The 25000-nt window shown below is 41.9% G+C and overlaps 2 protein-coding genes across 2 annotated transcripts in view; both read right to left on the reverse strand.

Moving 5' to 3' along the window:
- The window catches only part of LOC140366108 (homeobox protein EMX1-like), a 20327-nt gene extending 7753 nt beyond the window's left edge, over positions 1 to 12574 (reverse strand). The window contains exons 1-2 of the mRNA XM_072452780.1: positions 12223 to 12574; positions 1294 to 1478 (exon numbers count right to left, since the gene is read on the reverse strand). Coding sequence (XP_072308881.1) covers positions 1294 to 1478; positions 12223 to 12574 — 537 coding nt within the window. The remainder of the gene's footprint in view (positions 1 to 1293; positions 1479 to 12222) is intronic.
- A 4736-nt stretch (positions 12575 to 17310) lies between these two features.
- ccdc69 (coiled-coil domain containing 69) overlaps positions 17311 to 25000 on the reverse strand; it is a 15448-nt gene continuing 7758 nt past the window's right edge. The window contains exons 5-9 of the mRNA XM_072452781.1: positions 24788 to 24861; positions 20801 to 20902; positions 19725 to 19844; positions 19407 to 19504; positions 17311 to 18755 (exon numbers count right to left, since the gene is read on the reverse strand). Of these exons, the coding sequence (XP_072308882.1) occupies positions 18587 to 18755; positions 19407 to 19504; positions 19725 to 19844; positions 20801 to 20902; positions 24788 to 24861 (563 nt within the window). The 3' untranslated portion in view covers positions 17311 to 18586. The remainder of the gene's footprint in view (positions 18756 to 19406; positions 19505 to 19724; positions 19845 to 20800; positions 20903 to 24787; positions 24862 to 25000) is intronic.

Genomic DNA, 25000 nt, shown 5'->3' on the forward strand with positions numbered 1-25000 from the left:
GTGTCAGCGATGATTCAAACATCTGAATGCACCATATTCTCAGTATAAACCTGAGTGAAACAGGAATGTGTATGTACGCGGTAAATAAAAGAATATTTTGTTGCGTCCCACGTAGTCTAAAATGTATATGAATTTACAGTAAAAGTCAGCAACAATGTGTAACGTTAAGCTTTGATCTAATTGCATTTAAGATGAGGTTTATTTGACTTTTATCTAATCCAATCCATTTATTTCTATTGCACATTTACAAACAAATGCTGTTTCCAGAGCTGCACAGAGTGAAAACACAGTAAATAAACTATCAAATATAACAAAACAGATCAAAATAAAAGACACAGAAGACCACACAACTGTTCTTTCAACAAAATGCTCATATATTTTTATATGTCAAATTTAAAACATTGTGACATTAGATGAGTTGTTTCCCAGTGTTTGCTGGGTAATTTCCTCATGTCACTTCCTGTTTGTTAATTACAAACAGGAAGTGAAATTATGAACTTAAAAAAATCTGCGATAGCATTTTCATATTTTTTTTTGCTAAATTCAAAATATTTATCTTAACTGCATTTTAGTCCAAGAGTAGTTGGTCCTGCCACAGGCACTTTGAGACGAGCCCTAGAACTCTCTACTGTGAGGACCATCAGAGGCGAGAGGTTTGGGGCTGACCACAGAGAAGGCCTTTTTAGGCATCAACAAACTCTTAATCTTATCTTCATAATATCTTGAAATATTGAGTGACACTGAGTTGCGTGGAGCGCTGTAAAACTGCCACTGCAGCTACACACGCCATGAACAGGCTGGTCGCGATTCATTTTGCAGAAAGCGCGCAGATATGGGAACAAATTAATCAAAAAGTGATGTGTCCATCCTGGAGACGCCTGTCATGCTGCACCTGTCATGCTGCACCTGTCATGCTGCACCTGTCATGCTGCACCTGTCATGCTGCAATGTCAAATAAATATGGGAAGGAGTGTCTGGAATGCCTGCCAATGTGGTCCGATAAATGTGGATTTGGCTCGGTGCTTTTTATTTTAATTTAGTTAATTTGATTGTATTTCTGTTTCTGTCATTTCTTTGTGATTTGAATGCATTTTTCCTGCTGTGAAGCACTTTGAATTCCCTTGTATATGAAATGTGCTCTACAAATAAACTTGCCTTCGTGGGTTTCAGTTCCCTGTTCCATGTTTCAGGTCTTTTTCCCGTTCAAAAGTTATTACATCGCTTTTAATTGTTAATCGCTGAAACGTCTCATCATTCTGACACCATGGATGACGCTGAGCGGTGAAGCAGTACCTGTGTTTCGGTGAGACACAGGCCTGATGCCAGCTGCTTCCTCTCGGCTCCGACCACGTAGTGATTCTTCTCGAAGGCGCGCTCCAGCCGCAGCAGCTGCGAGGGCGAGAAGGCCGTGCGGATGCGCTTGGGTTTCCTGGAGAACGGGCCGTGCAAAAGCAGGTTCTCCGGGCTGGAGTCCTCGCCTGTGTGTGGGAGAGAGAAACAGCATGTGGGAAGGAGAACCAGGGCTGTGCAAGTGAGCTAGTGAGGGAGGTGAGCTAGTGAGGGAAGTGAGCTAGTGAGGGAAGTGAGCGAGTGAGGAACGTGAGCGAGTGAGGAACGTGAGCGAGTGAGGACTGTGAGCGAGTGAGGAACGTGAGCGAGTGAGGAAAGTGAGCTAGTGAGGAACGTGAGCTAGTGAGTGAGCTAGTAAGGGAAGTGAGCTAGTGAGGAATGTGAGCGAGTGAGGAAAGTGAGCTAGTGAGTGAGCTAGTGAGGAACGTGAGCTAGTGAGGAACGTGAGCTAGTGAGCTAGTGAGGAATGTGAGCGAGTGAGGAACGCGAGCTAGTGAGTGAGCTAGTGAGGAACGTGAGCGAGTGAGCTAGTGAGGAATGTGAGCGAGTGAGGAACGTGAGCTAGTGAGTGAGCTAGTGAGGAACGTGAGCGAGTGAGGAACGTGAGCTAGTGAGGAACGTGAGCTAGTGAGGAAAGTGAGCTAGTGAGGAACGTGAGCGAGTGAGGAACGTGAGCTAGTGAGGAAAGTGAGCGAGTGAGGAAAGTGAGCGAGTGAGGAACGTGAGCGAGTGAGGAAAGTGAGCTAGTGAGGAACGTGAGCTAGTGAGGAATGCGAGCTAGTGAGGAACGTGAGCTAGTGAGGAATGCGAGCTAGTGAGGAACGTGAGCTAGTGAGGAACGTGAGCTAGTGAGCTAGTGAGGAATGTGAGCGAGTGAGGAAAGTGAGCTAGTGAGTGAGCTAGTGAGGAACGTGAGCTAGTGAGTGAGCTAGTAAGGAAAGTGAGCTAGTGAGGAACGTGAGCGAGTGAGCTAGTGAGGAAAGTGAGCTAGTGAGGAAAGTGAGCTAGTGAGTGAGCTAGTAAGGAAAGTGAGCTAGTGAGGAACGCGAGCGAGTGAGAGTGAGGAACGTAAGCTAGTGAGGAACGTAAGCTAGTGAGGAAAGTGAGCTAGTGAGGAAAGTGAGCTAGTGAGCTAGAGAGCAGAACAAATCCACTAGATACACAATACTCTCAATACTCTCAATACTCTCAATACTCTCAATACTCTCAATACTCTCAATACTCTCAATACTCTCAATACTCACAATACTCTCAATACTCTCAATACTCACAATACTCACAATACTCACAATACTCTCAATACTCTCAATACTCTCAATACTCTCAATACTCTCAATACTCTCAATACTCACTATACTCACTATACTCACTATACTCTCAATACTCTCAATACTCTCAATACTCTCAATACTCTCAATACTCACAATACTCTCAATACTCTCAATACTCTCAATACTCTCAATACTCTCAATACTCTCAATACTCTCAATACTCACTATACTCACTATACTCACTATACTCTCAATACTCTCAATACTCTCAATACTCACAATACTCTCAATACTCTCAATACTCTCAATACTCACAATACTCTCAATACTCTCAATACTCACAATACTCTCAATACTCTCAATACTCTCAATACTCTCAATACTCTCAATACTCTCAATACTCTCAATACTCACAATACTCTCAATACTCACAATACTCTCAATACTCTCAATACTCTCAATACTCTCAATACTCTCAATACTCTCAATACTCTCAATACTCTCAATACTCACTATACTCACTATACTCACTATACTCACTATACTCTCAATACTCTCAATACTCTCAATACTCTCAATACTCTCAATACTCTCAATACTCTCAATACTCTCAATACTCTCAATACTCTCAATACTCTCAATACTCACAATACTCACAATACTCACAATACTCTCAATACTCTCAATACTCTCAATACTCACAATACTCACAATACTCTCAATACTCTCAATACTCTCAATACTCTCAATACTCTCAATACTCTCAATACTCACAATACTCACAATACTCACAATACTCACAATACTCTCAATACTCTCAATACTCTCAATACTCTCAATACTCTCAATACTCTCAATACTCTCAATACTCACTATACTCACTATACTCACTATACTCACTATACTCTCAATACTCTCAATACTCTCAATACTCTCAATACTCTCAATACTCTCAATACTCTCAATACTCTCAATACTCTCAATACTCTCAATACTCACAATACTCACAATACTCTCACACACACTCTCTCATTCTGAGTACAATTATTGCTCCAAAGAATAGCAAGAGAGGATTTAAGATAAATGCTGTTTTAATTATATTCATCCCTTAAAACCTGACTGTAGATTAGATTGTCTTAAACATAACTAATGTCACTTTTTAAAGCACATAAAACGGTCCATGCAGATGTTATTGCTGAGCCTAGAATAATCCACTGTGCAGCATTAAACATGTGTATCTATGTCAGGTTAAGCCACATGTGGAGAAGAGAGCGCTTTGTGCAATAAAAACTATGTTATTGAACAATAAAAACGATGTTATTGAACAAAAAAACACAAGAGACTAATGCCATACTCTGGAAAGTGACGCTAAAGCAGGGCCGGGCAATTATTTTCCTCCGAGGGACATATTAGAATCCAGGCCAGTAGCGGAGGGCCGGTCTGCAATTATTGGTGTGTGGTATATATATATATATAAAATAAAATATCACTTTTCTGTCGACTACAGGCTATTGACTATTATTTAATTCATTTCATGTCATCTTTATTAAGGATGCAAGTGCAGACAGATGTTACAGACAGTTAAAAAATAGAAACTCCAATCTTCTCGGGGCCGGATTAAAACATGCCGAGGGTCATATCTTGGGGCCTAAGGGCCAAAAAAAAACTTAAAACAAAATAAAATATTACATGGCTTTTTGGGCGGGCCGGATTATAAAGACAAATGGGCCGTATGTGGCCCGCGGGCCGTAATTTGCCTACCCCTGTGCTTGATAGTTGTAGTTTCAGCCTAGTTTCAGTCTAGTTTCAACCTCGTTTCAGCCTAGTTTCAGCCTAGTTTCAGCCTAGTTTCAGCCTAGTTTCAGTCTAGTTTCAACCTCGTTTCAGCCTAGTTTCAGCCTAGTTTCAGCCTAGTTTCAGCCTAGTTTCAGACTTGTTTCAGCCTAGTTAGTTTCAGCCTAGTTTTAGTCTAGTTTCAGTCTAGTTTCAGTCTAGTTTCAGCCTCGTTTCAGCCTAGTTTCAGTCTAGTTTCAGCCTCGTTTCAGCCTAGTTTCAGCCTAGTTTCAGCCTCGTTTCAGCCTCGTTTCAGTCTAGTTTCAGCCTAGTTTCAGACTCGTTTCAGCCTAGTTAGTTTCAGCCTAGTTTTAGTCTAGTTTCAGTCTAGTTTCAGTCTAGTTTCAGCCTAGTTTCAGTCTAGTTTCAGCCTAGTTTCAGCCTAGTTTCAGCCTAGTTTCAACCTAGTTTCAGCCTAGTTTCAGCCTAGTTTCAGCCTAGTTTCAGTCTAGTTTCAGCCTCGTTTCAGCCTAGTTTCAGCCTAGTTTCAGTCTAGTTTCAGCCTCGTTTTAGCCTAGTTTCAACCTAGTTTCAGCCTAGTTTCAGCCTCGTTTCAGCCTAGTTTCAGTCTAGTTTCAGTCTAGTTTCAGCCTAGTTTCAGCCTCGTTTCAGCCTTGTTTCAGCCTAGTTTCAGTCTAGTTTCAGCCTCATTTCAGCCTAGTTTCAGCCTTGTTTCAGCCTAGTTTCAGCCTCGTTTCAGCCTCGTTTCAGCCTAGTTTCCTGTTGTCTCACCTGCATATTACAGTCACTGCCCTGTTATGTTATGTAATGATAGTCTCAACAGCTGCCAGACACTGCTCAGCCTCCTGGTTGTAAACTCCGCCCTCCTCCGCTCCATTCAGGAAGTCAGCTCGTGCAGCCTTCACCCCGGCAACCATTTTTTTATTTCAGGTTTTATTTTCTTACCCTTTTTTTCTCACCCTTTGATGGCATATTAATTTGAGTTTCTCCAGGTTGAAGTTGCATATTGCATCTTTAAGGAAAATGAAGATTGAATGATTGAATTGAGAGTGAATGAAACATACAATGTCAAGCAGATTGGTACAAAGGTGCTATATAAATATATTTCTTATTATTATCATCATTTACCATGATTTTGACTTATAATATATGAAATAGTGAGTTATACATTTACAAAACTATCAATGTAAGTACAAAGTTTGATGTATTATTTGTCAGAACAGAAGTTTTATAAAGCATGAGAATAGGAGAATAAGTTTTTCATCATGTGAGATTTTCATATGAAAAATAAGGCATTTTATGTATGAAAATGACAATATGAGGGACATACAAAACAAAGACATTGACAAAGCCAGATTAACATTTCTTTCTTCCTTTTGTTGACATATTAGTTATTGTCAGTAGGTGATTTGAAAAGGGAGTTATGTTTTCCTCTCTGTTGTAGACTCTCACAGCGACTCTGAAGTGGCGAGGGCCATAACTCTCTCATGGGTTTATCTGCTCTGTCCCGCCTCCCCTGAGTGTTTGATTGGCTTGTCCCGCCTCCCCTGAGTGTTTGATTGGCTGTTTCCGTTGTGTGTGCAGCGGCGTGCGTTTGTTGTCGGTGGAATTACAAGAGTGTGAAATTCAGACTGTGTAAAACTAAAAGGGACGAGAGAAAAATATGTTTATCTGATTAATCTAATTAACGTTAGGCTTCAGCACTGAGTCTAGAAACTGACTAAGACTTAAGAGACCACGGACTGACCGCCGCCGGATAAACAGCACAAACAACTACTCTGAAAACTCTATTTTGGGTCAATCCACCTCGTATCCACAGAGTTACAAGCACAAACAGCAGATGAACTAATATGTTTCAAGATTTAATTTCATTCTAGATTTCGTTTTTCTGTCCACAGTCCAGTGCAGGGACTCCCAGACTTCCCCCTTCCCAGATACTTCTTCCGAAACACCTCCTCTGTTAGGCATCCGGAACAGATGCCGGAGCCACCTTAGCTGGCTCTTCTCGATGTGGAGGAGCAGCAGCTCTACTCTGAGCTCCTCCCGTGTGACTCAGCTTCTCACTCTATGTCTCAGGGAGCACCCAGCCACCCGGCGGAGGAAACTCATTTCGACCGCTTGTATCCACGATCTTGTCCTTTTGGTCACTACCCAAAGCTCATGCAGCGACTGCATCACTGCAGCCGCTGCACCGATCCACCTGTCACTCTCACGCTCCATCCTTCTCACTCGTGAACAAGACCCTGAGATACTTGAACTTCTCCACTTGGGGCAAGGACTCTTCACCAACCTGGAGAGGGCAAGCCACCTTTTTCCGGTCGAGAACCATGGCCTCAGATTTGGAGGTGCTGATTCTCATCCCAGCCGCTTCACACTCGGCTGCAAACCGTCCCAGTGCATGTTGCAGGTCCGGGTTTGATGGAGCCATCAGGACAACATCGTCTGCAAACAGCAGAGATGAGATCCTGTGGTCCCCAAACCGGACACCCTCCGACCCCTGAACCGGTGACAAAGGGCAGCCCTGGCGGCGTCCAGCATGCACTGGGAACAGGTCTGACTTACTGCCTTCAATGTGAACACAGCTCCTGCACCGGTCAGACAGAGATGTCCAGTCATGTGAATCTTCTATTTTCTATTTCATATTTCACTTCCAACTCGGTGTCCACTTTGTGCCACATGTGCTGCTTCAACCAAGTTCATCAAGCCCTTCGCCATTTTCAACATGACCGCTCATATTTCCCTCTGAATTTGCCTGTCTCCTCCACACATCTCCACCTTCATATATATTTGCATATGAAAGTCACATTCGATTCATAATTTTTGTTCCTCGAAAACCGCCACGGTCACAATCAAAACCGCCCTTTGTTTGGGAGCGTGTCAAAAAGGACACCTCAGCTCCGTCTCTCCGTGCCGACGTACGATTTGGTTATGTAAAAGATGGGACGTTTCAATGTGCTGAAAATGAGGTGGTTTGGGACACAAAGGAAAGGCACAACGGTCGGTTGTGTCACCGCAAACGAACTCAAAACGAGCACAATGTAGCGTAGAAATATTTACTTATCATATCATGTGGAACTCGATGGAAAATCAGCAAAACATTTCGTCTGCCTGTGTCCTACGAGCAGCGATGGTACTTGCTTGAATTGTTCCTTGGGAGGAGATACTCTAGGGCACCCCACTTCAGCCCCTCCACCCCCCGGTGCCGCTGCCCGGTGGTGGAGTGGTTAAGGCACAGCACACGCTCCAAGTGCAGCCGGCCGCAGTGTTGTGAGTTCGAATGCTGACTCTGACAATTTGCTGCATGCCCTCACCTCTCATTCCCCGATTCTCCTGTCTAATAAAGCCTATGGGCCAAACCTTTAATAAAAAAATAAAAAAAAGATATATATATATATATATATCTAGAGTACTTGTTTGTTTTTAAGCATGTGACACTGGGCTGTAGAGGCTCTAAAACACTGATCATGTATCATATTATGAGGGGAATGCACTGCTCACCTTGCCAACCTCAAACACCACCACTGCTTACGTGCAACTTCAACCTAAGATTTATGAACAAATCGTTTTATGATTCTCTCCTGATAAGGTTCATATTTAATCTACACTGTCCCTGTTTCAGATAAATAAACTAACAATAACAATTAACATTTACATGTTCTTGGTTTTGGCGTCATGCTCACATGGGAGTTTTTCTGGTAAAAGTTGCACTATGTAACTTTTCTGAGGGTTCTGCCATCTGTTTTTCTCTTTCTTATTACTTTACATCGAATGTTTCACAGTTTGGCATTACACTGTTAAGAACATTTATTCAAGGTGTTTTTATTGGTCAAAAATACCTTGAAAAACATACATTCTGACTCTGAGAGGCCTTGCCTCTTCACATATCTGATCTGTAACATGGCCTGATGGATGCACTGCAGTGACCACAGTCCAGCTGCACTGCAGTGACCACAGTCCAGCTGCACTGCAGTGACCACAGTCCAGCTGCACTGCAGTGACCACAGTCCAGCTGCACTGCAGTGACCACAGTCCAGCTGCACTGCAGTGACCACAGTCCAGCTGCACTGCAGTGACCACAGTCTTTGCGTAAGCCTAAAAGTGCGAGGAGCTTCGACCGTACGCCCTGCAGATGCCCGAGCGGTGGAGGTGCCATGGCGCTCCAGATCCTTTCCATTGGATTGTATTTTCATTATACTGCCCACAGGCCATTTCAGTGATGTTGTCCAAATGAGATGAGATAAACAGGACAACATATGAGCACGAGTTAAATGCATCCAGCGTTTTTTCAAAATCAAGCCCATATATTCACTTTACTGAGCAGCGAATATACATTATGACATAACTGATAATACAAGGTTACAAACCACATTAGATTGTTTGAGGCCATAGATGAGATAAATCAAGATAAAACTTATTATTTTTATACTTGATCAATTATGTATATATATATATATATATATATATATATATATATATATATATATATATATATATATATATATATATATATATATATATATATATATATATATATATATATATTGAAATATATCAAATATATAGATATTTGATATATTTCCATTTTTAGATAAAGTACAATATGATGGCCCCTCCTCTGCCTCGTTCGCTCCATGTAACTGTTCTATTATTAAATAAACAATTACTTTATTGAAGAAAAGACAATAAATAGTTTAAGTTTAAGAAGCCATTATTAAATACCACACACTCGCCTTGTGCCTGAAATTAGCTCTACAAACGCGTAAAACGAAAGAAACCGAACCTACAATTAAAGAATCTACGCGATCATTATTGTCATTATTGTCATTATTGTCATTAATGTCATTAATGTCATTATTATCATTATTATCATTATTATCATTATTGACGCGCAAAGACACGCGCCACATGTGTCCGACCATCTGCTGGGACACTCTGACACCAGACCACGCGCCACGGTCACAGCGGCTGCACAAATGTTCAGAATGCGGGGTAAAAACGTTCGAAAGTCACTCAAAATATGATTAAAACATGAAGGTTTAGCTTAGGATTCATAATAATAATAATAATGTGTTGAAATCATGTTTTCAAAATATAATAAATCGACTCTGAAGCCCAGGATTGGGTGTTTAGGGATTTGGGTCAGTAAAATATACTACGTGCATCCAAAGGATGAGCACCACACGCATTTTTATTCCCTCTAGACAATGATTTAAAATGTATTTCTGTTTAAACATTTGTGTCCGAATAATTGAAAAAGAGCAGCGGCGCTACAGCAAATCTCAAGTGAGATAAAAATGTGACACTGAAACCGAAGTAGCATAATCTTAATCTACGAGCAATAAAAATATTATTCCATCTCTTCTTCAGATAAACTTTTAATATTAACACGTGAAGATAAAGGCAAAACAAGAAGAACAAACGGGAGGAAATAAGAAGTGCAGTTTTTACAGTGAAGAAGAAAACGGCCTCGCGTCATGATAAAGTCACTTAATATTTTAAATACAAAGTAGAATCAGAAAAGGTTTATTGTCAGTGAACAATATAGGAAAAGTGTTCTTATATAAGGTTATAATGAATAAGTAACGAATACTTGACACGTTACACACAGAATGTATTTGTTTGGCAAGTTTTTTAAAAGGGTTCAAAACAGTTACTATTATTGTATTATTTTATACATTTACCTTTGGGAGAACGTGAACCGATAACTACATTTAGATTTTTTTTGTCACAAAGTGTTGTTCTATTTGATATAATTGTCCACATATAATATTGATAAGAGTTTAGAAGCCTCAGATTTGGTGAAGTAACATTTGCACTGAAAAATATGCATCTTTTGAACAGCGCGAGACAAAGAATCAATTAATGGCAATTATCTATTCTTGAAAATCAACTCTTCATGTGTCATTTTTAATATGATGCAATATGGACATTTAAAAAGAGAATTAAACATAAAAACGCCTGAAGCTCATTGAACAGAGCATTTCAACTTTTTTACACTGATATAAACTCAGACTGTATTTATGACGTGATTTAGATTGATCACGTCTCCACCTCTGCCTGAGGCGCGCGGGCCGTGCACTCCCGTACACTCCCGCGCACTCCCGCACACTCCCGTACACTCCCGTACACTCCCGTGCACTCCCGTGCACTCCCGCACACTCCCGTACACTCCCGTGCACTCCCGTGCACTCCCGCACACTCCCGTACACTCCCGTGCACTCCCGTGCACTCCCGCACACTCCCGTACACTCCCGTGCACTCCCGTGCACTCCCGCACACTCCCGTACACTCCCGTGCACTCCCGTGCACTCCCGCACACTCCCGTACACTCCCGTGCACTCCCGTGCACTCCCGTGCGTGGATTTGGCAAATGTTAGTCCTACGTGGGGCTTAAGGGCCATTTAGGATTGATGTGATTTACAACAGGTCTGAGAACGTCACTTAAATAATCCCACCTCACGCATCACACACTGATTATTACCGAACATTTCCGGAGCCGGTGAAGCGTCAGAAACGTGAGCAAAAGTATTCTCCATAAAATATAAGACAAAGGAGCAAAGGCAAGCTATATATGTCACTATGTATGATGACGCAATGTAAATATGTCATTGTATATCTAAAAAAACAACAAATACAGTGAATATTAACTGTAAAGAAACAAAGTCATTCTATCACAGCTGAAATACACGTAATGAACTTATGGGCCTGAGTTTAAGGAATACTTTTATTTTATTTTGTTTTATTTTATATCACTTTTCAGTGTAACAACAACATTAAAAATAAAAAATGTGACAAACTTTTTTCAAATTGATGTTTAAAATAAATAATAAAACGTAATGTTGTTTTTTAATTAATTTATTTCACCAGGTAACAGCCCATTGAGGATCGATACCTCAAAGTAAAGACATTGTTTTGTAAAAATGCTTTTTAAAGATACATTTGGTGCGTTAAACTTGTCACGATATGAGTGGATTTTGTGCGTAAATGTTTCTAGGTCTCACGTGTGTCATTTAAAGGGTTTGGATTACGGTACGACTACAACGAAATGACGTTAATAAAAATGTATAAATATAATATAGATATATCCGTATCATGTATTTTTTCAAAAGAACTATAAATAAACTGATTGAAGGTGCTTAAAATATAGATTATGTTGTTTTCAAAAAGTGACATGAAATGGAACCAGGAGTGAGAGCATAAAGTGAGTCAAACACGGTTCATTTCAAAGCTGTGTAAAAGACGCAGAAAGGCTGCACTCGGGGTCAGAGGTCAGGTCACGACACTGCTGCTTCATCAAATTTGGGAAACATTAAAACATTGTTTTTGTCAATGTTCAGAAAATGAATAGTCGTTTTTTAGGAATAATATTTGAATTAAAAAGCAGAATATCTAAATATAACTGTTTGATGAAAAGCATTTAGGCTTAATAAAGTTTGTATTTTCAGAATTATTATTATCATTTTACATATATATATATATATAATATAAATATATAAGAATAATAATAATCATTATAATAATCATAATTATTAATATTATAATGATAATAATAAGTATTATTATTATTTTTAAAATATTATTTTTCTTTCCAAAATTATTTTGTTCCAATACTGTATTAGTTGTAAATGTTTGAGTTCCCCTGTTGCCTATAGAAGACATGTATTAATTGAACATGTAGGGTGTTATCACGTCTTCTCTTTGTGTTTCTTGTCAGACTCGTGAGATTCTTAAAGCCTCATGTCTCATAAATAAAGCACATTATTTCCATATTATTTCCATAACTCACGGTATGATTAGTGTGTCTCACCTGTGAACCTGTGCGTGAGGTACCGTCCCCGGAGCAGCCACGAGCTCGGGTAAAAGCCCAGGCCCGCATGCGTCTGCTGCGGGACCTGCAGGGCGTGCAGCGGCGTGTGCGCGTGAGCACCGGGCTCATGCAGCACTACGTTGTGTCCCGCGGGAAAGAGGCGCGCGCCTCCGAACCCTCCCGCTGCTGACACCGCGTGCAGCGCGTCTGTGAAGCGCAGCGCCGTGGGCCTCAGCGGCTCCTCCTGCACGCGCAGCGGGCCATGACACGAGCCCAGACCTGGACCCGAGCAGGACTTTCCTACAAGCGCATCGATGCTGAAGGCTTTCCGTGGAGACGGACCCGGGAACATGGTCCGGAGCTGGTCCCGGAGCTGGTCCCGGTCCTGCAGGTCTGAGCTGGGTTCGTCCTCCGGTTGAAGTGAAGAACTTCGGTCCAAATGCGGTTCTTTGATTCTCTGTGAGCCTCGTCCTGGACCTGAAGACTCCAGTCCTCCTGGAGATCTGCTCCCAGTCCTGGGCTAGTCCTGTATATTTAGTCCCACTCAGTCCTGATCTAGTTTTGATTTATCCCGCTGCAAGTGGAAAGAAACTCTGCCCCTGAAAACAAACTCTGCTTTAGTCCGGTTTACGATCACTTTGGTCCAGGTTCTAGACTTTAGTCCTTGGTCCCAGTGCAGGTCACATCAGTGCCATGTCTCCGGGGTTGTCCCTCCTCCTCTCTGCCCGTGCTCCAGGCCCGGGTGTCTCTGCGGTGCGTCACGAGCGCGGTGTGTCCGTGCTGCGGCGCTGTGGTGCCGCGGTGCTCTTCAGCGGGATGAGGCGCAGTCTGAGCCCGGGTCTGAGACTGTCTGAGGGATACCTGCCCAGCCCCGCCCCCCTGGAGCCAGAGGTGCACGGCGCATGCTCAGTGCACACATGATGACGTCATGTGTAGAGAACCGGAACGTCAGCACGTGACGAGGGTTAACCTATATAACTGTAATATCATATTGTGATTTTAATTTTTTATTAAGTGTTTTTTATTTTTTTTATTTTTATTTTTTTTGTTAAGCATTTTTAAAATTTTCAAAATGTTAAAACTTAACACAATATAATGTGGCTTTATCCATGTAAATTCAAAAGTGTATTTCAGCAAAAATACAATGAACATAACACATGGGTGAATAGAGGACATTATTATTTACACCTTTTAACAAAGAAAGACTTAAATCACACAGATATTCAGCCACCACCTTCAATAAGATCACTCAAACAACACAATGAATTCAACAATTAATGAGATGCTAAATCATCATTTAATGTGATGCACAGACACAGTGACGCTGTTGTGAGCTGCTGTAGCAATATCTCACCACGACTAATGTTCTGTATAATTCCAATTATTTTGACAGCACTAAAATTATATTGCATATTTAGACAAAGGAAATTTTTGACATTTTCACAATTTTGATTATTAAAATGGATGTATTTATTTTCTGTGTATTTCTTATACATTATTTTATTCTATTTTTGAAAAGTCTAAAACATGAAACAATAGAACAGACGCAAAACAAGACCAAAGAGCAAAATTAAAAATAATAAAACAAATAGACAATCAACAAAATCATTTAAATTAAAGTCCTATTTTGTCCAGAGTTGATTGAATTTGTACATTTTCAAATTAAGTGAGAATGTTTGTCTTTTCAATTCTATTATAGTCCATTATAATGTCAGTCCAGTCCTTGATCGTTGGTGATGTTTGTGTCAACCATTTTTTAGTGATTTTGTTTTTTCCAGCCAAAAGTACATTCCAAAGGTTTTTGTTTATTGTGTCCACGGCAGGAGTTTTGAGGCCCAAGTTCAGGGATGGAAATGTCAAAAACAGTCTGCAGTGCACTGACAACTTCAGTCCAATATTTTTGAGCAACAGGACAGTCCCAAAACACGTGATAGAGGTTTGCCTCCTGGTGGCGCTGTTTCTCCTACAGTCAGTATTTCCTTTTGAGTAATGGGCACTTTGACCCTTTCAGACAAGTGTGATTTTGTGGTCCTCAACTGAGATGTACACACATAACATTCATCTCAATATGTTTTCCATTGGGCTTCATATTCTGGGTGATAAGTAATTTTTCAGACAACGTAAACACCAACCGACTTTTCATTTTGATTATTGTCCAGTTTGAAATCAGATTATATTTATTTATTTGAAGGGACAGTGAAATCATACATAGTTACAAAACAAAGATTGGAGCCGATGTGATGCATACAAAGTTTGAGATTGAGACTGCGATTCCTGCCAAATATTGAGATTGTTTTATTGCTATTCAAAATTAGCCCTTATTTGCTGTATAGTTTTCATCTTCGACTTCTGTTTTACAAGGACAGTTTTGGCCGTAGAAGATAAAAACAAATAAAAGGTATGATAGAAACCTAGGTTTTATTTTTTTAAATGTCATTTATTTAGCATTTATTAAACCAGGAACGTCTCTTTGTGATTATCAATCTTGTCAGGGAGTCGTGGCAGCGGCACAGATCATTATCAGCACATTTAGAGAATCACACAGTAAATAATGTATATTTATTATAATGTATCTAAATAAAGCAGATACAAACCACAGATCCCATTTTCAGACCTTTCAACGTAGATTTAAACTGACGGTTCTTAACTATAATATAAAAGAGTTTAATCAGATTACATAGGGTTCACCTTGTATAAATGTAAAATAATAATAATTCATAGAAATGGATGTAACCTATATCAGGAGATATTTATTCATATTCACTAAGTACGTTTTGTTCAGTTATTGTAAGTGTATTTGATCTGCCGCTGTAACTCATTAGTGATGAGCACTCTCAAATGAATATAAAGGTCAATTGTTTAATAAAAATCATTGTGTGGACTCCAAATGATGGAGTCCACATAGATTTTGCACACATGTGTGTTCTAAGTGTGGAACCACGTGCCATATTGAAGCGGGTCCATTGAATTGTTGACTTGACAAATGGGATGGTTGTTCCAAGTCAATACAACCTCATAAAGTTCATCTTAGGTACTGAAAGTATCATAATAAATGCCTGTTTAGTGTGCAGTGTCACACCCCAACCACTAGAGAGCACTGTTGCTTTGATTAACACGACACTAATTTAACAAATTACAATTTTGTTTTGTTTATTTAATAGTTTGATTTCTGAGTGACATTATCGGTTGCACTTTTCCAGGGCTGATGTGATGATGATTATTATTATCATATATTACATATTATTATATTAACTCACTAATATGTGAGGATCTGCAACGAGTGCATCAACCCCAGGACCTGATGTTATGTGGAAATACAAATATTAAGCCAAAATAAACCAAACCAAATTGCAATTTCAAAATGGAAAAGCAAGAGGGCAAACCATAACCTTATAGTAATATAAAACAATATGGGGTTAATTAGGCCTGTATAGTTTACATGATGCAGAATTGGATTAAGGACTTGTCCAAAACGTCTTAAAAATGGCCAAAGGTCAAACAGATCCATCCAACACTGAACACGTTCACGACGCAGGCTGAGCCTCCAGTGCTGGTTCCTGTGCTTCAGAATCAGAAGAGTTTTTTTTTGCCTTTGTCAGGGAACAGACTTACTTTAGTGCAACGTACAACAATGAAGAATCATAAAAGCAAGATAATGCTTGGACTTAAGATACTGGCTCTGCTTTAGCTTGATTTCCAGAATAATGCAAAAAGCGCTGAAGTTCTGCAATAAGCAAATGGCCATTCTCAGTTCCTAAACCAAACTTTGTCCAGCCGTGATCACAGGCTCCAGAAAAGAGCCAGCGATACATTTGAGTCATTGTTTGTTTTGTGGCTTCTTCCTGGAGAAACCATCTTTACAGCCACTGACTGTGACTCCAAATGTCTTAAGTTTGTCGTAGCCATCTTTCTGCTAGACATAGTTTGAAACTCGACTGTGGAATATTCGTGACAGAGCAACGCCAAAAATTGTAGTAAAATACAAACAGTGTCTGTCACAAAACTGTTTACTCAGCATTTTTGGTGCATCTATAGATCGAGACCCTTCTGTTTATAATCTGTTCAATGGTGCATTTGCTCTCTATTGCTCCATGTAAATACTAAAAGTAAATGAGTATTATTACAACTAACAATATTTGTTGAATGTTATGACTTCAAATCTCAAGATTTTGACTTCCTGTGGGGCTTTTATTTTTTAAATCACTGGATCCATAGCCATTTCCACATTTTTACGTCAAGTATTTTTTTGCATATACGTCACTCTCACTTCCCGGGCTAAATGAGGCCTAGAGCATCTTCTCCTCTGAATCCTGCTCATTTCAAACTATGTGCTCAATTTTGGACTCCGGACTAACAACCGTGGAATTGGAAAAGCAGCTCAGTGGAAGAACAGATCCATGACCTTAACTCTGGTGCAGAGGCTGGATCAGGTCCAGTCCATATGTGGCGCTAGTGTTTGAACCAATCATCAATAACTGGAGCATTCAAAATGGCCACCTGTGTGTGATGGACTGTATTCATTATAATTTGGGTCATTTATGAAGGTTTTTTATTATGATGATTGAGATAGTGACTCCAGGACATGTCTTTGGCATGTTTCAGTGCACTTGTTTTGAAGTGCATTCAAATGAGGATAAATGGTTGTTGTTGACATTATAGTTCCACTTAGAGCCACAGCCTCTTGTGTATCTACAGCACGTGTTTCATCCATGTTCATGAACATTCACTGTCCCGACCAAATAAACACATGTAGACCTCATGAGAGCTGTGGTTCTTTCTGTGGATGATTGACCATAAACCCCCAGCTCCAGAGTGAAAGTTCAGACGTGAGACAGATGAAGCACATGAGGACTCTGACGCCCTTTAGTGGTATGCATGGGTAATTACAAGTGTGTGCGCAGGAAGTGAACGAGGAAAAGATGTAGAATCTTCACAATTCAACAAAACTGCCATTTTCCTTTTTGTTGGGTTATTTCAGGTTTTAACAATGTCCAGTAAATCACAGGTAAGATGTGTCAGTTTTTATTGAACCAGTCAAACCAGAGAATTCAAAGTGCTTTTTCTCAGTTCGGACACAAAATTATGACTCTTAATTTGGCACAAAAAAAAACTGAAAATGTTGCTCACTCCTCGTCAACTGCACACATTATAAACACTGAAATAAATGCACAAAACGTGCAAAATGTTAAAAAGAAAAAGGAGTTTAAACAGTGATAAGAACAGTAAAGGCCACAACAAACATGACCTGAAGGAATTTGACTTTGAGATTTCAGGATTTGTTTATGAGACAAACAATTTTGATAAAATTCCACAAATATTTTTGAAGGATTATGACATATATTTGCAGTTAAATATTGGTTGTATTTAAAGAACGTAAAAACAAAATGGTAACCACATTCCGACTGTGCCAGTGCTTATCCTATTGAAAAGATCAGGTGTAAAAACCAGCCCAAAAAGGACAATTTAGTTTCCTCCCAGTCCATCCCGGCTCTGAATCTGGAGGGTTGAAAATCTAGGGTGGTGAATTTTCCATTTTTCATTTTTAAAACTCAATAAACAAGTCAACAACAATGAAAATATACACTGCAAAATCAAAATAAACTAAATTCACTTTGTTGCTTGTTCCCGTTAGGGGTCGTGGGGGTCGTGGGTAACGTTGGACAGGGCCCGCTCACACATGCAGACGTTTGGACAGAGGGAGGACGCTGGAGAGGTCCCACGGTAACGCAGGAAGGACATGCAGGCTCCGCCCAGAGAGATCATGTGATGTCGATCTTCCTGCTCTGCCACTGTGCACCCCAGAACAATAAATACTGCTAATAATGCTATTTCAGATGTAACAATACTAAGGGACAAATTCTTTATGTGATTTAACCCAAACGCACCTTTTTTTCCCAGGATGCACCACGAGTCAGGAGCAGGTTTCAGACACTTTTTCCTCAAATATCTAAATATGAGACTTTCCTTGAAACCGTTTCACAGTTTGAGTTTTGATCACGTCTCAGCTCGCCTCTTTCTCACTTTAATACTCTTGATACTTGTAAAGGCAAAAAAGAAAAAAATATGGTCTAAACTGAATCTTACTCCAAAATACTGTTTTTCTAATCTCACTGCAAAAATAGAACATTTTCTTACAGAAGTACGGCAGTCGAAGTGAGATCGAGTCGATGAAATACCGTTTTTGTCCACTTATATTGTACGTTCTTGAGTCATTCCTGGGATTTCCATTTCTTTGTCACTTTTCATGACTTGTTCTCGTGTCGTTTGCATTTCCAGTTTGAGGTTGTGAAGCTCCTCAGTGTTTATAGGGACCGGAAGCTGGGCCCTCGTGCAGCAGTCTCGTCTGCCATCGAGGGTCGGGGGGTCACCTGGGGGCCATCTCTGCGACCATGGTGGACAGGTGCATGCTGGGATAGGAGTCTCGGTGGCGGATCTTGAAGACGAGCTGCTCCTTTTCCTGAGAGAGGCGCTGGTTCTGGCTCAGCTGCTGCTCCAGGGCCAGTTTCAGCTCCGTCTGCTCTTTGGACAACTGTCTACAGGGGACAAAAGACAGGTTCAACAAATAAGGCCAGGGATGTGTAGATACATCTATTTTAGACCCATTTACAGTTAATCAGTTAAAGTGGTTTGGGGGTTTAGTTACTCTTTAAAAAGGAATATAAGAAGTTCAGGTGGAATGTCTATAAAATGTTATTTGTGGGTTTGGAGAACAAACTGAATGGTTCATTTGACCCAAAATAACTGGGTGATAGTTGATATAATTCATCTTTGTTATCCGACAGTTATCCTTTACCAGATGAGGGAAGAAATATTCAGTCAGCCAATATGTACATGTTTCAACATTAGAAATAATTAAAAAAGTTGTCTAAACTTGTGTTTTTTGCAAATCTGAGTAAAGAAGTTGAGACTTGTAGAAGACAAATCCTGTTTATCTTTGCTTTACCAAACCCAAACTAAGGCTGTGCTTAGTCTCCAAATGAACCAGGTTAAAATGTCAGACTGTCCCAGCTCTAGATGTAATGCACTGCTGCACCAGCAGAGGGACAAATCTTCACAAAATACAAATACTACCCAATGTAATGTTCCTTTACCACAGCAGACAAAGCCTCTGCAGCCACTGATCCTTTTAGAGAGCACTTTCCTTGAGCCAGATATGTTAAGAACTACAGTACGATGTTTCTTACTGAATAATGCTCTGGCAGTTGTCCAGGCGCACTCTGAGGTCCTCATTCTGCTGCAGCACCTGGACCACCTGCTCCTCCAGACTCAGGTTCTTCTGCGTCTGCAACAGAAACACACCCGTGGGTCCCCAAGATCTACATGAATGAACCTACAACTTTACAATAGACTGATCAAGTTAAGGTGGAGCAGAGAAAATACTATTAAACTCAAATCCTAAGTCCTGAAGTCAAATTGTTAGAAATAAAAGAGAAGTTTGTGACCAGAGTAAAACACTGTTTGCAGTGAAATAGTCAGTGGTCACTCCGGAGCTTCAGGCTCACCAGCTGGTTCATCTGCTGCAGCCGCCTCTTGTGCTCTTCCACTTGATTCACCTTCATCTCGATGACAAACAGCAGCGACTCCTGCTCAGACTCCCAGAATGCACCAGGGCTGCCGTGGGCCTGGACACACAAGAGGAACAATCCTAGTACAAGTGCAGAAGTAAAAGGATGTAAACTGAGACTAAGTCAGGACTAAACAAGGACTAAATCAACAGGGAACAAACCAGGAATAGTTTAAAGCTGGATTGGAGGTCATCGGGTCACTTTGGGGTCAACCCTGGTTTATTGGTACTTAACAGCTGCATGGTGCATGGTACATGGGGGAAGATCGCTATAGTACATAAACCTGCCTTTTGACCAATCAGAGATGAAGCACTGAGGCAGAAAGACATGAAGCTCCATTGTGTAGCAGCCAGAGGGATCAAATCTCTTTTACTCCACAAACTAAACTTATCTGACCAAATCTGGCTAAATTTGTAGTTATTTTTGCATGAAATTCATGTCAGCCACTATGGAAATGAGAAGAGCCAGTCGAGTGGTGAAGGCGGCAGCACATCCCAGGCTCCACGTGCAGCCGGCCGCAGCGCCGCGAGTTCCAATCCCAACTCCAACTATTTACTGTATGTCCTCCCTCCTCTCTCATCCCCATTTCACCCTGAACTTTGCTGTAAAGCCAAAAGATCCAAAACATCCTGGTCTGGAAAAGGTTTGATATTTGACTGGACTAGTAGCCGAGTGGTTAGAAGCACTCGCATCACCACAGCAACAAGCTACACTACAATAAGTGGCTCTGACTACAGCATATGGACAGATTAACGTTACAGTATTGTACATATAATAAGACAAATACTGCACAGTCTGATAGCAGCAGGACCAGGACCTTTCTGTGCGAGTTAGGACAACCCCTCTCACCCACATGATCAGATCTACACATGTTGTTGTATAACTTGGGCAAGAATACATTTAGCGTCATTGAGAGTGTCACTGAACCACATCCATTTCTGCTTTTATGCTTAACACCGTGTCAAATGGAAACACATTATAACGCAGTCCTTGTTATAATCCAGCCTCTGCACCTGAATGTTTCTCTTCAGCTCCCGCTTCAACGTGGACTCCTGCACTCGCTTCTTCAACTTGTTGTAAACTTGGAGCTCTGACGTCAGCTCCTCCACCTGGACCTGAAGTCACACAATATGTCAGGAATGAAATCACATTGTAGTATTTGTGGAAGGTCAAGTACTGTAGTGTTATTCACATCCTCCCGCGTGTGAAAGAGAATGGCATTCAGAGTTGATATAAGATTTGGATTTCAAACGTGCCACACAGAAAGAGAGCCTGGGTATGTTTAGTACATTTTTTTGGGGCACCAGCCAATTTAGGCAATTACCAATTCTCAAATCAAATGTACGTATTCTCAAGCTAAAGGAATATTTTTTTTAATGAATAGTTAACGTGAAGGTTTGTGAGAACGTAACCGTGACATTGACCCCATTTCTGGAAATGAATGAACACTTTACCAACTGTGGTTTATGAAGACTTACTGACCGAGCAGTTAAACAGATGGCCTCTGATTGTTGAACACGCAAATGAAGCTGCGATCTAGAGTTGAGGCTAAAGACCCGTTCAGACCGCTGCGGCAAAGCGTCCAGTTTACATTTAAAATCTATGGACGCACGTCTTGGGCATCCAGCGGTTTCGCAGCACGCTTTGAGCGCCGGACGCGACGCAGGAAAGTTGGACAAAGCTGAACTTTTTACCGGCAAACGCAGTGTAGTAGTAACCAATCAGAGATTACGCTCTCGTGACGTCCAGGTGTACAAATGTACAGGTGTCCAACTTGGGCGTCCGGCGCGAATATGGACGCAGCAGTGTGAACATCGCGTAAGAGGTTTATCTGTCGACCAGAAGTTTGAGTTTGTGTGTTGCTGTTTTATTGCCAAATCATGTCTTAAGACGGGATCAGAATTATGAAGGAAGGAGACTAAAAGTTGGCTTCTTTGATTATCGCAAAAGTTTTTATTGTCATCAGGAGACGAGATCAGCGGGTGTCGCCCTGTGTGTGTCTTTGTCTCTCTCCTGAATGTGGGAAGTTCTCTGTCTCAGACTCTGTCTAACAGACTCCCCTGGGCGTTTGACTTCTGTTTAAGCCAGTGCTCTATCAATCAGCACACAAGCCTCAGGAGGACGGAGTCAGGAGGACGGAGTCAGGAGGACGGAGTCAGGAGGACGGAGTCAGGAGGACGGAGTCAGGAGGACGGAGTCAGGAGGACGGATTACACAAACTGAAAATCAGGTCATCACAAGACATTCACATGACAATGCAGCAACACTGACAATCACAATTAAACGGTCTTTAACTGTACATGGACTTTCATCCTGGGGGAAAGAAATGGCTCTTAACACTCCATATTTGTCCACTTTCTAAAGTCTTGAAACAAACGTCTGATCAACTTCTAAATAGCAGCATTTACAAATCTCTCTTGGTTTAGGAGATTTAGTAGAATGTTGGCCAAGATCCAACTCGGGGGAAAGAGCTTTAAAACAATGGGAATTCTGTTAATGACACGGTTCTGAAACGACACGGTTCTGAAACGACACGGTTCTGAAACGACACGTGTCGTTTGGTTCTGAAACGACACGGTTCTGAAACGACACGGTTCTGTAACGACACGGTTCTGAAACGACACGGTTCTGTAACGACACGGTTCTGAAACGACACGGTTCTGAAACGACACGGTTCTGAAACGACACGGTTCTGAAACGACACGTGTCGTTTGGTTCTGAAACGACACGGTTCTGAAACGACACTGTAACGACACGGTTCTGAAACGACACTGTTCTGAAACGACACTGTAACGACACGGTTCTGAAACGACACTGTTCTGAAACGACACTGTAACGACACGGTTCTGAAACGACACGGTTCTGAAACGACACTGTTCTGAAACGACACGGTTCTGAAACGACACGGTTCTGAAACGACACGGTTCTGAAACGACACGATTCAGTAACGACACGGTTCTGTAACGACGCGGTTCTGTAACGACACGGTTCTGTAACGACGCGGTTCTGTAACGACGCGGTTCTGTAACGACACGGTTCTGAAACGACACGGTTCTGAAACGACACGGTTCTGAAACGACACGATTCAGTAACGACACGGTTCTGTAACGACGCGGTTCTGTAACGACGCGGTTCTGTAACGACGCGGTTCTGTAACGACGCGGTTCTGTAACGACACGGTTCTGAAACGACACGGTTCTGAAACGACACTGTTCTGAAACGACACTGTAACGACACGGTTCTGAAACGACGCGGTTCTGTAACGACGCGGTTCTGTAACGACGCGGTTCTGTAACGACGCGGTTCTGTAACGACAAGGTTCTGTAACGACAAGGTTCTGTAACGACGCGGTTCTGTAACGACGCGGTTCTGTAACGACGCGGTTCTGAAACGACAAGGTTCTGTAACGACGCGGTTCTGTAACGACGCGGTTCTGTAACGACGCGGTTCTGTAACGACAAGGTTCTGTAACGACGCGGTTCTGTAACGACGCGGTTCAGTAACGACGCGGTTCAGTAACGACGCGGTTCTGTAACGACGCGGTTCTGTAACGACGCGGTTCTGTAACGACAAGGTTCTGTAACGACGCGGTTCTGTAACGACGCGGTTCTGTAACGACAAGGTTCTGTAACGACAAGGTTCTGTAACGACGCGGTTCTGTAACGACGCGGTTCTGTAACGACGCGGTTCTGTAACGACGCGGTTCTGTAACGACGCGGTTCTGAAACGACGCGGTTCTGTAACGCCGCGGTTCTGAAACGACGCGGTTCTGTAACGACGCGGTTCTGAAACGACGCGGTTCTGTAACGCCGCGGTTCTGAAACGACGCGGTTCTGAAACGACGCGGTTCTGAAACGACGCGGTTCAGTAACGCCGCGGTTCTGTAACGACAAGGTTCTGTAACGACAAGGTTCTGTAACGACGCGGTTCTGTAACGACAAGGTTCTGTAACGACAAGGTTCTGTAACGACGCGGTTCTGTAACGACGCGGTTCTGTAACGACGCGGTTCTGTAACGACGCGGTTCTGTAACGACGCGGTTCTGAAACGACGCGGTTCTGTAACGCCGCGGTTCTGAAACGACGCGGTTCTGTAACGACGCGGTTCTGAAACGACGCGGTTCTGTAACGCCGCGGTTCTGAAACGACGCGGTTCTGAAACGACGCGGTTCTGAAACGACGCGGTTCAGTAACGCCGCGGTTCTGTAGGTTCTGTAACGACACAGTAGTGCAGTCCTGGGATCCAGGTCCCAGCTGGTGCAGGGTCTTTCTGTTTGGGGTTTGTATGTCCCCCGGGCACTCGAGTTCCCCGGGTACACCAGTTTGAGTATGAATGAGAGCGTGTTGTGAGAGTGAATGCGGGAACAGCTAATCCGCCATGTTTACATCATGTGTTTTATTTATGTTCATTAACATACACTGTCCTGACCAAATACATTCAAATTATAAATTAAAATCAAAGTTCAGGAGCCGAGTGCACCACCATTTAGGACCGAGTACACCAGCTCAGTCGTGTTATAAATCTGTTTTGCACATGTCAAACTTTACACGCAAACGCATGAGCAGCACATTTGTGACTATCGCTCCGTTCTGTCATTTGTGCAGCGTTAAATGATCCGTCGCCGTCAGACCTCGCCACAATAAAGCTGGTTCTGCTTTTATTTTGTAAGTGACACAGGAAGTGTTCGGATCATCAGTCTTGGATCATTTAATTCCCTATAGACATGATAAGAGGCACATTTGTGACCGGGAGCTACACGGGAGAGCACGAGGAGAGTCATGACAACGCGCTGATTCAGAGCAGACAGAGGTGCTCCGGGGCCCCTGGGACTCATGTTCACATCTGACCACGATCACATGACGCTGCTCTGTCGGTCTGTTGTCCATGGACACACCGGGTGTACATTCTTCACCTGGGTGCAGCGCGCAGAGGGCTTCAGTCCGGCTCGTGCACCGGTCGGAACTTTCAGATTTAAGTCGGAGGTTTTGGTTTTTTTATTACCTTTAGAAGACTTTCAGCAGCTTCAAACTTCTCAGTCAGTCGAGTTATTTCTTGTTTGTGGGTATTTTGGAGCTCTAAAATGTTGAAATAAGACAAGATAAGATATGATATTCCTTTATTGTCCACACATGGGGAAATTTCATTGTTGCAACGCAGGTAGATACAGAGGAAAAGGACAGATGACTTATAAGAAGTTTAATAAGGGTTAATTGT

Source organism: Eucyclogobius newberryi, unplaced genomic scaffold, assembly GCF_026437365.1.
Source record: "Eucyclogobius newberryi isolate DKJ021-1_F unplaced genomic scaffold, fEucNew1.0.hap1 SCAF_19, whole genome shotgun sequence".
In the NCBI taxonomy this organism is placed as follows: Eukaryota; Metazoa; Chordata; class Actinopteri; order Gobiiformes; family Gobiidae; genus Eucyclogobius; species Eucyclogobius newberryi.